This window comes from Typopeltis vanoorti, chromosome 1 (assembly GCF_054136105.1).
Source record: "Typopeltis vanoorti isolate ZY-2024b chromosome 1, IOZ_Tvanoo_1.0, whole genome shotgun sequence".
Lineage (NCBI taxonomy): Eukaryota > Metazoa > Arthropoda > Arachnida > Uropygi > Thelyphonidae > Typopeltis > Typopeltis vanoorti.
Window position 1 is genome coordinate 10,196,558 of NC_143549.1, and position 12,780 is coordinate 10,209,337.

The 12,780-nt window shown below is 34.5% G+C and overlaps 1 protein-coding gene across 1 annotated transcript in view; it reads left to right on the forward strand.

The window, feature by feature from the left end:
• The window catches only part of LOC150109780 (uncharacterized), a 62,262-nt gene that overhangs the window by 43,810 nt on the left and 5,672 nt on the right, over positions 1-12,780 (forward strand). Inside the window, exons 13-15 of the mRNA XM_090410148.1 lie at positions 224-319; positions 1,457-1,508; positions 8,734-8,819. Coding sequence (XP_090266274.1) covers positions 224-319; positions 1,457-1,508; positions 8,734-8,819 — 234 coding nt within the window. The remainder of the gene's footprint in view (positions 1-223; positions 320-1,456; positions 1,509-8,733; positions 8,820-12,780) is intronic.

The window sequence follows — 12,780 nt, forward strand, 5'->3', positions numbered from 1 at the left end:
CTCAATGATACAGAGAGATGAGAAAGTTTAACACTGTATCATATTTACTGCATTACAAGTATTTAATCCTATGCTTGTTTTGGTCGGCTATTCTCATATGAATCAATCAATTCATTTAACGGATAAAATTTATAAAATAGAAAGGTTTAAAATATTATATCAAGAAGAACTTTTAATATATTTTTCATATTGAGATGTGAATTTTAGTTTGCATATTTTCCAGACTGCATTCCTGAATGTAGCAATGGAGGAACGTGCACCGAACACGGGAAATGCGTGTGTCGGCCCGAATATACAGGTGACAAATGCGAGAGTCCTGGTGAGTCACACATTTCAGAACTGCTTTAAATTAAATCGTTAATAAATAAATCTTTTAATGACTTTTCATTCTTTAATGGTATCATGAGATATTCTTTTAGCCATTACGTTTCAGAATCGGGTTTCACCGACTTAGTAGATGAATGCCTATTCTGATAACATTCAATTAGCTATTAGCGTATGTAATTATGCTTGTGCGTTAATGTGTAACTTTTCTTTTATAAGCTCTTATTATTAAATTCAAATGTTTTATAAGAGGAAAAAAAAGAAAGAAAGAAAACAGAAAAGAAAAAAAAATCATCTTTGATAATTTAAGCCAACATTTACAAAGGTAATTTGATATTTTATTTTAATTTTCTTAGTAATTCTTTTATTGCTAATTTAACATTTTATCGGGAATCCACAACTGAAAAAATGAGAAGTTTATCTAGCAAGAAACTGTACAGCGCAGAATATTGATAGCCATTACTATCTTAAAAAAAGAAAAAATTAAATTAATTATTCTAGTACGAAGAATGTTACCATTAGAATTCTCTCGCACTTTCACAACTTATCTGACCCCAACATACACTGAAAATATGTTCTGTTTTTTTTTTTTTTAGCACAATGCATAAGCACGTATCAGATCCTTTCTATCCAACCACAAATACGTTATTAAGGAACGTGGACAATGAAATTCATAACACGGTTTAAGAATTGAAGAATAAATAGGATGTAGCACAATCATTCACATTACATAACATTTTGATGAAATAAATTTCAGAAACTGAAAGGTTTCTATTCGAAACAAAATTTCAGAAGAGTCACAATGAACTGTTGACAGAAAATTAAAGCGAATAGTTTATTACGAATACTGATGATAAAATTTAAATAAGAAAATATTAATTTCGATTAAGTAAATTTAATTAAACATGCGTGAAAATTGACGAGGAATTCCTGAAAAATTAATGCATCTGAATGTTTAAGCAGCTAAACATCTAAGAAAATAAAATCCATTTAGTCAGATTCACTATAAATAAATTTGCATGTTCGTATTTGGTAAGGCTAATTCCTAACATTTGTCTTCAGGATCACTTGAAGAGAATAGTGAGAGAAAGAAAGAGAACATTCTTTCATTCGTTTTTTTTTTTTTTTTCAGATCCGTCGTACAAACCAACCTACATGCAAAATGTCATGGAACTAATTAGAAGGCAAGTGGTTTATTAGATTAGCATGATTTAATTCATGTGGATTATAATATATATATATTGTTGAATGAACCAGTTCTTTGTTGTTAAGAAGTCTGTTAATGGCGCTTCGTTCTGCTCAGTTAACTTTCTTGTTGTTGCCTCAGTGCATACACGTAGGTGACATTTTTAACCATGCTAGGCTGTTAGTAATTCTGCTCTGACATGCTTACTATTTACTCGTTCTTTACATCAAGGATGAATTTGCTATACGGAATTCTAGACCAGATTTCGTAGCCCCCCTCTACTCTATTCTGTTTCTTCATTTTTAGAAAACGTATAACACTGATAGATAACATCTATGACGTGTTATTCTGCTACAACCAGAAATCCCAAGTGGGATTTCAGGTTGTAACTGATACATATATATATATATTTTTATTTTTTTTTTCTATATATATATATATAGAAAAAATATTCGCTTCAACAGATCTTACTTGAAATACGGCCACGATCTGTAGTGAAAGGTAGATTTATTGTTTGGAGAAATAATAATCCAAGTTACCATCACGGCAAGATTGAAACTGCTTGGTACTCAAGCTTTTGTATTTACACTCCCTCAAACCTTGTCCTGTGTCTTGTATCGTTGATATTATATATCATTTATAATGTTCTATGATGACCAATTTTCGTTCATTCCCAGTTCGCAACCAGTCGCATTACTAGAGCGTCAATCGGATGACCTTCGGGATGTCTGTGTCTCGCTTCCATGGACCGATTACTGCTCTGTTTCACCTCTTCTGACAACAGTACCTGCTCTCACCTAATGACAGAAATGATTCTCTCTGAAGTGAGCGCATTTATTCACCACTATATATATATATATATATATATATATATATATATATATATATAGTCAATATATGGTCAATTGTTTTTAAATGTATATCAGCCAAATGAAATATATATATATATATAATTGAATGACTAGAAACCGAGAAAAATGAAAACAAAGTTTATTAGCACGACTAGTTTCAGCTTGTGTCAGCCTTCTTCAGGTACACATTAAAAAAGAAATAACCAGTAAAACCTGGAGTAAATAATTGTAAACATTGAAAAGTTAGTGTGTATATATATATATATATATATTCAATGTTGAAACGTGGAAGTCTGCGCATTCAAAACTGTTCTCTCGTTGGCTTCATTGTTGGGGTATGCATGCGGATGGCATCTTTCCATGATGTTTACTTATTTCCTTTATGTTTTGCCGGTTATTTCTTTTTTAATGTGCACCTGAAGAATGCTGTAAAAGCTAAAACTAGTCTTGCTATTAACGTTTTTCATTTTTCTCGGTTTCTAGTCATTCAATTTTTTTTAAATGTATATCAGCCGAGTGAATCAATCAGTTCTGAGTGGAGTGGAGTGGTGAATAGATGCGTTCACTCCAGAGAGAATCATTTCTGTTATTAGGTGAGAACAGGTACTATGGTCAGAAGAGCAGAAGCAGAGCAGTAATCAGTCCATGGAAGCGAGAAAAAATATTATTTTCTGCAAGTACTATGGTCAGACGAGCTGGCCCCAGTACCTGCAGAGGAAGTGTAGCAAGTTCAGTGTGTTTGCAATATATATATATATATATATATGTGTGTGTGTGTGTGTGTGTGTGTGTGTGTGTGTGTGTGTGTGTGTGTGTGTGTGTGTGTGTGTTAAAGATACCAATCAATTTTATATGTATATAAATATAAACTTGGTTTTATCAGGGGCGAATATTCCGGGTGTGCGGTGCTCATCCACGAAATATCAGTATCACCGATATTATATTTTTGCATTTATTCCAATTAAAGACTCACCCAATTGTTTGCAAACTTCGCGGACGATTCCTAAAATTCAACACAATATACTGCACTAATGCTTCATTGTCCTCTTCACGAGGATAATAAAGTATTAGTGCTTCATGAAGAAGGCGCTTTTCGCAGTAAACATTGCGTCACATCGTTGAAAGCCCGGGTGTGCTTTCAATATGCATACACCTTTGAGCCATTCGAAAAGATGTAAAGAGGGCGCAGCTTGTCAAATTCTTAGCTGTGTATTATTTTCAAAATGCTGAGAAGGCGTGACTAAATGAGCTTAAATTTTGAACTCACTCAGCATCTAGCTGCTGTGACTGCTATAATACACAGAATATTCATTTTATTCCCGAATAAAAATGAATATTCTGTGTATTATAAGACGTTGTTGATCTACAACGAAATACCAGCATATGTGAGATTGATAAGACAGAAGAACCGCTGATACTAAAAAAAAAATAAATAAATAAAATAAAAAATAAAACTGATGAATGTAGGATTCTCGACAGCTTAGATCATTCCAATAAGGATCTGATGTTATGTATACAGAGTCTCAGTAAACAAAAGAAATTTCTTGGAAAATGGAGCGAAATATACACAAACCAAAGAATTACACATAACATATGCAACAAATTTTATGAAATTATTTGCTGCTCCATCAAACCATGTTTATTCCTGCCATTCTCTGTCTCCTCGTAAGTTGATTTTTAATTATGCCATCATAAATTCACTTATTCATGTCTAGACTTTATAGGATCGTGCTATTTGCTCTTCTCAGAAACTTACAGGACACATATATCACAAATGTTAATTATTAATAATTCGTTTACCGTTAATGAAAGTATTTCTACTCACACTTATTCTTTCTTTTCATTTCTTATTCTAACGTGTTATAAATGATGGTTCACATATTTTCATCTTTGAGTATTTCAAATATACCAACTAACTATAGCATTCTCCTCCCTTATCTTATAACCTTATATGTAAGCTTTGTCTGTCTTAAAATTTTATTATGAGTTGGCCTGTTTCAGCCCATGGCAGGATACCCATAAAATAAAACATGTGTTCCTGTTTTTGGTTCATCTTTTTCTGATTCGTGAACAGCGAGACCAGTTCGTTTGCCCATTGTGTCTAGTGAGTCACTGAGTGAAGTGTAAATTGTAAATTTATAGTGAATCAAATTTAAATAGAAAAATACATTTTTAAAAGGTAAGTGTATGTTATTTGATATTATTTTACTTGTTTAGTATTATGATTTTTGCTTTTAAAGTGAAATAATTTAGTATAGAATTTTGAGATTAATTAATTAGTTGATTTTTAATAAAATATGCCGGGTTTTTTTTGTATATATGAAGTTGTGCTAAAAACTGTATTAATTCTGAATACCTTTTTTTCTCCAAGAATTAAAGATCATTAAAATGATGTAAAATAATGTACTGTATTTATAGTTACATCAATAAATAATTACATCAAAAATGCTAAAAGACGTTTATTGGTGTAATTATTAAATTAAACCAATAGTTATAAAAATATATTGATACTGATGTAATTATTTGTCTCCAAGATTTGTTCCCCCTCTGGAAAATTTTCTGCAGATGCACGCCTATGCATACAGTGAAATTGACGTGAAATTTGTAGCACGTGTTGTATAACCCACATGAACAGCACACCCAACCGAAATAGGGATGGGACGCCACTGATATATATATATATATATATATATATATATATATATATATATATATATATATATATATATATATATATATATATATATATATATATATATACATACACACACACACACACACACACATACAATTTGATACAATTGTTAGCGAAAAAGGCTTTGGATAAGTAGTCCGAGCCAAATTCAGTATATATATATATATATATATGATTGTTAGCGAACAAGGCTTTGGATAAGGAGTTCTGAGCGGAGTGGTGAATAAATTCGCAAATACACTCACTCCTGAGAGATTCATTTCTGCCATTAGGTGAGAGCAGGTACTGTGGTCAGAAGAACTGAAGCAGAGCAGTAATCAGTCCATGGAAGCGGGAGAAAAATATTCTTCTCTGCAGATACTGGGGTTAGAATAGCTGGCCCTACCTGCAGAGGAAGAGAAGCAAGTTCAGTGTGTTTGCAATTATTGATCCTATACACGAGAGGTCCAGAGACCTATAAGCATATCCGCGAGTGGGGTGCAGATGAAGACCGAGATAGAAATCTATTGATGTTTTTTTATTTTATTTTTCGAGCTGCAAGTTGTAATTGTTTTGGAGAATACTTCATAAGGAAGGCTATTCCAAAGGACAGAGATGGATGCAATAAAAGCAGAGGAAGAGAAGAAAGTTCAGTGTGTTTGCAATTTCACTACAAAAAGGATGCTGGATGGGAGCTACTCTTGTATTTACAGGTGTAACGGAAAGTGAAGGAATAATAGTTTCCAATTCACTGGAGCAGTGACCATGGAAGGAACTGTAGAATAGACGCAGTGCTGAAACATGGCGCCCGTGAAATAGAGGTTGAAGTGAGTCTGTAAGAGAGGGATCATTCACGAGCCTAATTGCTCTTGTGGAAGTCGTCAAAGGTTTAAGGGAAGTTGTAGCTGAACCACCCGAAACATGTGAGCAATATTATAAACATGGGCAGATTTGGGATTTTATATAGTGAAGAGTTGGTTAGGTGTAAAATAGCTTCTTGAACGAAAGAGAATGCCAAGTTTTGGGATGCTGAGGGGGCTATCGATGTGATGTGTTTATGCCAGGAAAGACTAGAAGTAAAAGTGAGTAAGGGTAAGGGTACAGGGTGTTCGGGATAAATTTGACATATTTATAATTAATTATATTTTTCCGTAAGTTACATGTATTAACACACACTTCTCTTCATTTAAAAGTTTGGACCCTTCTTCATTCATATACAAGATGTCAGAAAGGATGGATAGCTGGAACCCACCTGAATCATGGAAGAGAATAACTTGTATCATGATGATTCGTGCCCGCCATCAAAATAAGGATATTACGACTGCTGCCCAATGCTCCCTGAATACAGTAAAAACAATCAGGCATGAACTAGAGACTTGCAATGGTGACTACGAGGATGTAGCAAGAAGAAAGATCCCTAGCAGACGATCTGATTGCGTTCGTACAGCAGAATTCCTCGCAAATCTGCAGGAACAGGTGTTGAAGAACCCTGGCATTGGAATTCGGGCTTTGTTCGTGGAGTTGCTAACTGTAGTCAAGCCCTGGATAACAAGGGTAGCCAATGGTAGGCCGTATGTATGGCAGCAGGATTCGGCCCCTTGCCACACCTCTGGGAAAAGTCAAAAATGGTTGTCTGAAAATTTCTACGACTTCACCAGTCCAAATGTTTGGCCTCCAAACTCCCCAGACCTTAACCCCATGGATTATTTTGTATGGGGCGCAGTTGAAAAAGACACCAATCGCACTTCCAGTAATACAAAAGCCCAGTTAATGGATAAAATTAAAACAGTTTTTGCGGCCCTTCCCAGGGAGACTGTAGCATCAGCTTGTTCGAGGTTCCGAAGCAGAATTGAAGCTGTGATCGATGCTAATGGTGGTTATTTTGAGTAAATCTTGTTGATAGTATTGTAATTAACTCTGCCTGTAATGTTTTTTTGTCAATTCATTAAATTTAATAGATACAAAGAAGATTTTCTTTTTCCTTACGAAACTGTCAAATTTATCCCGAACACCCTGTATATTTAAGTCACTAGTTTTAGGTTATCTTGTAGCCTTGGTTGTTAGAGTACTACATGGTTTGTCGAATAAGCGTAGAGCACTATCGACTGCAAAGCTGTGGATAGGATTAGTGGTGATTGTGAATAGGTAATTCTATGTTTATATGCCCAATCACTCCAGTCAAAACTCCAGCCACTCCCTTCGATTACAGTAGAGCACGAAAAAGTTGAAAAAATCAACAAATCCAAAGACGATTTGGTAAGGACCAAATTCACTAAGCTTATCTCTTGCCCAAATAGCAGTCGAGCTTTTTGGTCTTTCGCCAAAAACGTAGAACGCGACTTGTGCCCTTTCGCTTGTCCACTTTCGCGTGTTCCATCATGATGGAACAATGGTGACATCTGCTCAAGTTATGGGAGATGTGTTGGCATAGGTTTGCATTTCCTCCTCTCCAATGGTAGGAGATCAAAGCCCACTGTTCCACGGACCATTCAATCTCCTCTGAAATTTCGCCAGAACATCGTAAAAATTCACGGCACCAAAAAGTGTTTGCATCCTGATGGCATTCCTCCAATTATACTAAGAGCTTGTCCTGCAGAACTCACACCATCTTTCATCGTCATTTCAACTGTCGTACCCTTCGGTCATCTATTCCATGGCTTGGAAGCAAACTTTTTCCAACCTGCCATATTTTTGGAACAGACAGGATAAAAATTGAATAAAAACCTGTTGCCTGGAAGAAAAACCTGTTAGGGTTAGGAGTCGATAAGATGAAGAAGCGCATTATTCCAGTACAAAGAATAATTATGGATAAGCCTATTTGTTTATAGAACTTAACGAAAAGAAGAATTTAAATTTAAATCAGCTAACGCCTTTTTATTCCCCTATACGTAGATTAGGCGAGGTCATTTAGCCCTATCTAACTTTTTGAGACCGAGTGGGCAGTTCAATCTCCACCGGTACTCAATCAGAGAGATAGCTTGCCCAAGGCTATCACTAATTAAGCGGTACACAGTGAAGAGAGATGACTCAACACGTTCCGCCATCTCGTGGTCCTTAACCCGAACACAATATATTTAATGTCTGAAATAACGTAGATTCTATGGTCGATTTATTTGAGGTTAAGGGAAGAAAAACCAGAGTTTCCGGCAGGAAAAACCCGCTTGCCCATGCTAGAGATCGACTAACTCGGGAACCAGTCGAAAAAAGGCTTAGAAAAATTTCGTCTAATTGCCGACTAGAATCGAAAGCAAGTATTCCTTCATGCGGTTAAAAGCCGTGGTGTGCAAACGCCACATCCACTGAGCTACACTACCGCCGAAATTTATCTCATCTGCTAATTACATACCACATTAAAATGAGTTTTTTTTTTTTTTATTATTCTTCGTAGGAGCTTTTGAGATTCAGTCAATGAGTCAAATTTCGCAATACTAAAGTAACAAGAGAAGTTCCACATGTCGATTCAATGATTTTACAAGAATTTAATAGTTAAAGTAAATGATTACAATACTGACTAAATGTTATACAGTTTTGCGTTAAATAAAGAATTATTTTTTCTTCGTAATACAAAACATTCTTTTTCCAATTAATCTATGTAAAGATGGCTGGTAATGGCAATTACATTACATTATTCTTCCTTTATTATTTAAATATTCTTTCTATATTTTATTATATATTTATTTTTTCTTTATTTCATTTAGGAAAACATATTTTAAAAAGCAAAGCAGTGAAGCTGAAATCAATGGCAATGTTACTAACTTGAATGCTGCGGGAAATATCTCAACACGTAAGTTACTCAAATATGAATTTAGGTTAAGTTGTGTTTTAGATAACGGATTGATCAATGTTCTATACTAGATATCCTTTGTGTATATAATAATTTTTTATTTTCAAATATTTACATATGTACAATGATCATCTATTCAGTATATTATTTTAAAAGGTTCAGCACTTTGTGCTACATATAATGAGATTTAAATAGTAATGATAACAGTTTTTTTATATAACAATCATAATAATAATTTATAATTATATTGGTCAGAGTTATATAAGTTGTATAATATTACACGTTGTGGTTTACTATTTTTTTTTCAAGTTTGAAAAGCTGTGACTATACAACAGTATTTACACATATGCAATCTAAATATTATGTTTCCTTATTCTCAAAAACATACGGTGTAAACTCATGATTTACATTTGAAAGAATTTTTTTTTACATTGCATACATTTGTTACAGTTATTATATACATTACTTACATTTGTTTACTTGTGATATTTACATTATGTACATTGGTTTACTTATAATACATACGTTGCATACGTTGGTTTTCATGTGATACGTACATTACATGCATTTGGTTACATATGATACATCTTGGATGAGAACTAATTTCTTTGCTTTCATCCTCAAAGCTTATATGTAAGCTTATCTAAGGATGACATCAGTTGGTTTTTTTTTTTCTGTAGCTACGAAATCTATGATTGAGAAATTCGCGCGCGAACACTCACACGCACGCACACGCACGCACACGCACGATAACTTGGAATGTATTGATGCGTCGCTGAACTGGAAGCCTGAGCGAATATATTGTGTTTCATTAAGTTTGTATGGTATTTTGAGTGCGTATTTCTTGTTCATTGTCATTAGAGTTCTTTTCAGGCTATTGTAGTTTGTAAGGTTTCTGTATTCAAAAGGTAATTTGTTTACTATGTCTGGGATGTAGAAGTTTCGCGTGGCCTTTCCGTAGTTATTATTGTATTTATATGTGATATATTTAGTAGTCTGAGGTCTTGTTATACGGTATGTATTTCTAACTGTCCTGTAGTTGGCATCGAAATAATGTTTTAGCAAGGCTGCATAGTGACATAAATGTCTTGCTGTCAGTATTTTGTGTTCTGCCGTTGCAATATTTATAAGGTCGTGATTTTCTCTTTGTTCCCAAAAGATCAGTTTTGTCATTTTGTACTGTTGCGACATTAATCTATTTAATTTTTAGGGTGCAAAGAAAGCATACGTTGTTATAGCGTATCTTAGTATATTTTGACATAGTGCTTTGTATATTAGTGTTTTTAGGCGTATGGGAACTATGTCTTTTAACCTGTAGATTTTGGCACTTATTGTTCCGAGTTTGTTATGTAGATGGTTTATGTGGCTATCCCAGTTCATATCTGCATCGAAGTAAATTCCAAGGTATCGTATTGTTTCAAACTGAATGATTGTAGTGGTTTTGCTGTTCTGTGTGATTTTTATGTTGGAAAGTGGATGTTGGAAGGTTTTATATTTGTTATCAACTGGTCGAGTCAGTGGATTTCTGAATATAATCAATTTTGTCTTTTCTGAGTTTAGGTGTATAGAGTTCTTCGTGAACCAGTCTATGATCAGATTTATGTCATGTTGCATATTTGTTTGGGCTAAACTTGCGTTATTATGGATGGATATTATTGCTGTATTGTCTGCGTACTGGAATATCTTACCTTTGAGTGGTAACTGATTAATATCGTGCGTGTAAATGTTGAATAGGGTTGGGGAGAGTACAGCTCCCTGTGGTACTCCACAGGTTACTGGTAGCTCTCCGCTTTGGTTTGATCCGATACGTGTGATATGCTTTTTATTTTGAAGGTAGTTTGTAAACCACCTGTGAAGAGGCCCGTCTATTCCAACATGCCTCAGCTTTTCTAACAAGGTTTGATGTGTAAATGTATCGAATGCTTTAGTTAGATGTATAAAGACTTCGATGGTAATTTTGTTTTTGTCTAATGCGGTATTAATTACGTCTGTAAAGTTTTCCAAGAGAGATGTTGTTTCCTTATTTTTCTTAAAACCATATTGTGTTTTGGGGATAATATTAAAGATCTCAGTGTATGCTGTGAGATTCTTCAGTATGATCGGCTCCATAATTTGATTGATAATTGGTAACATTGCTATGGGTCTGTAATTGCTGATTAAATTTCTTTTTCCTTGTTTGTATATGGGTGTGACTATAACGGTCTTTAGCATACTTGGGATCTGTCCTGTTTTAAATATTTTATTTATTAGTTTTAGTAGGATAGAACTTAAACTAATTGCATGTTGCTTTATATATTTAGGTCTGATACCATCTATTCCTGGGCCTTTGGTTTGATTTGATGTATTGCTGAGAGAAGTTCTGCTTCTTTTATGGTTGGGAACCATAATGTCTGTTTTGATTGTGGTCCAAGTGGAGGGTCTCGTTTTGTGATTCGGGGAATATTTCTGTGTAGTTCTTGGTTGGAGTCTGCAAAGTATTGGTTAAAGTCATTTGCTAGTTATTGTATAGGTTTTGCTTCTTTCGTGAAGCTGTGTTTTATGGTTCCGGAGGCGGTGGTATTGGGAACAAAATCTAGCATCTCATTGATGCCAGGTTTGTTTCATGTTGTTTTGTGCAGAGGTTAGTTTGTCCCTGTAGTAGCTTCTTTTTGCATTTCTGATTTGTGTTGTAAGGAGATTCTTTGTTATCTTATATTCAGTTGTTAAAGCTGTGTTATTTGGATATCGCTTTAATTCTTTCCATAAAGCGTCCTTTCTGTGTATTTCTAGGATTAAATTTTGTGTTATCCAAGGATTTTGTGTTGTTTTTAATCGAATTCGGACTTTCTTTGTAGCTTTCTTATATATTTCCTCCAGTGTGAGTTTAATGTTGTTGTATAAAATATCTGCTGAATCTGATGCCAGGTGTTCCCAGTCTGTTTTTCTTATTTCGTGGTTGACTATTTCTTCGTCTATTATAGTTTTCTGTCGCTTTTCTTCTGTGGGACATTGCATGGATATTTTCTTGGTGTGTAGATTTAGAGCGCTGAAGTGATGGTTTGCTACTTTGCACTTTATGACTGATACAGTGTAACTATTTGGTAGTGCGCGGACGTTTATACGATCTAGACAGGAGGCAGTGATATTATTCCCGAATATTTCTTCTCTAGTACATGGTGTAATTGTTGGTATTAGTTTATATAGGTAACCAATAATAATAATAATAATAATAATAATTTTAAAAGAATAGGTTGTTTGCTACCACTGCGCCCTCTAATGATTTTTAGTACATTTATTATTTATTATTGATTGATTGATTATTTATTTGTGATCAGTGAATAGGAAATATATGAGGAACTGATAAACCTTAGGTTAATAAAGCAATAACGCTTGATGATACATCACCACTTGTTTTGAAGGAATGGTCCAGATAATTAACGTGTTTGACATACTTTTCTGAAATGAGTCTTGTACTGGTGAAGGTGACAAGACTAAAGCTTCGAATTATGCACCACTCTCTCTCTCTCTCTCTCTCTCTCTCTCTCTCTCTCTGTGTGTGTGTGTGTGTGTGTGTGTGTGTGTGTGTGTGTGTGTGTGTGTGTGTGTGTGTGTGTGTGTGTGTGTGTGTGTGTGTGTGTGTGTGTGTGTGTGTGTGTGTGTGTGTGTGTGTGTGTAGTTAAAATATTGAAGAAGTTAGGCAGGACCCAGATTCAGAACTGGGTTGATAACATCATTATTTTGTTTGATGATCAGCATGAATTTAGTAAAGGAAAATCGTGTATTAATAATGTGCTTACTTATTATTACAAGGTGACTAATCCATTGGAAATGGGTGATGCATACACAGTGGTGTATTTAGTTTGTGCAAATGCGTTTGATAGATTGCGAGTGATGAACTGGTGATTAAACTGGAAAGCATGGGATTGGATTGTAGGCTAGGAAGTTAGATAAGGGATTGGCTGTCTGAGAGGATTCAGCAAGT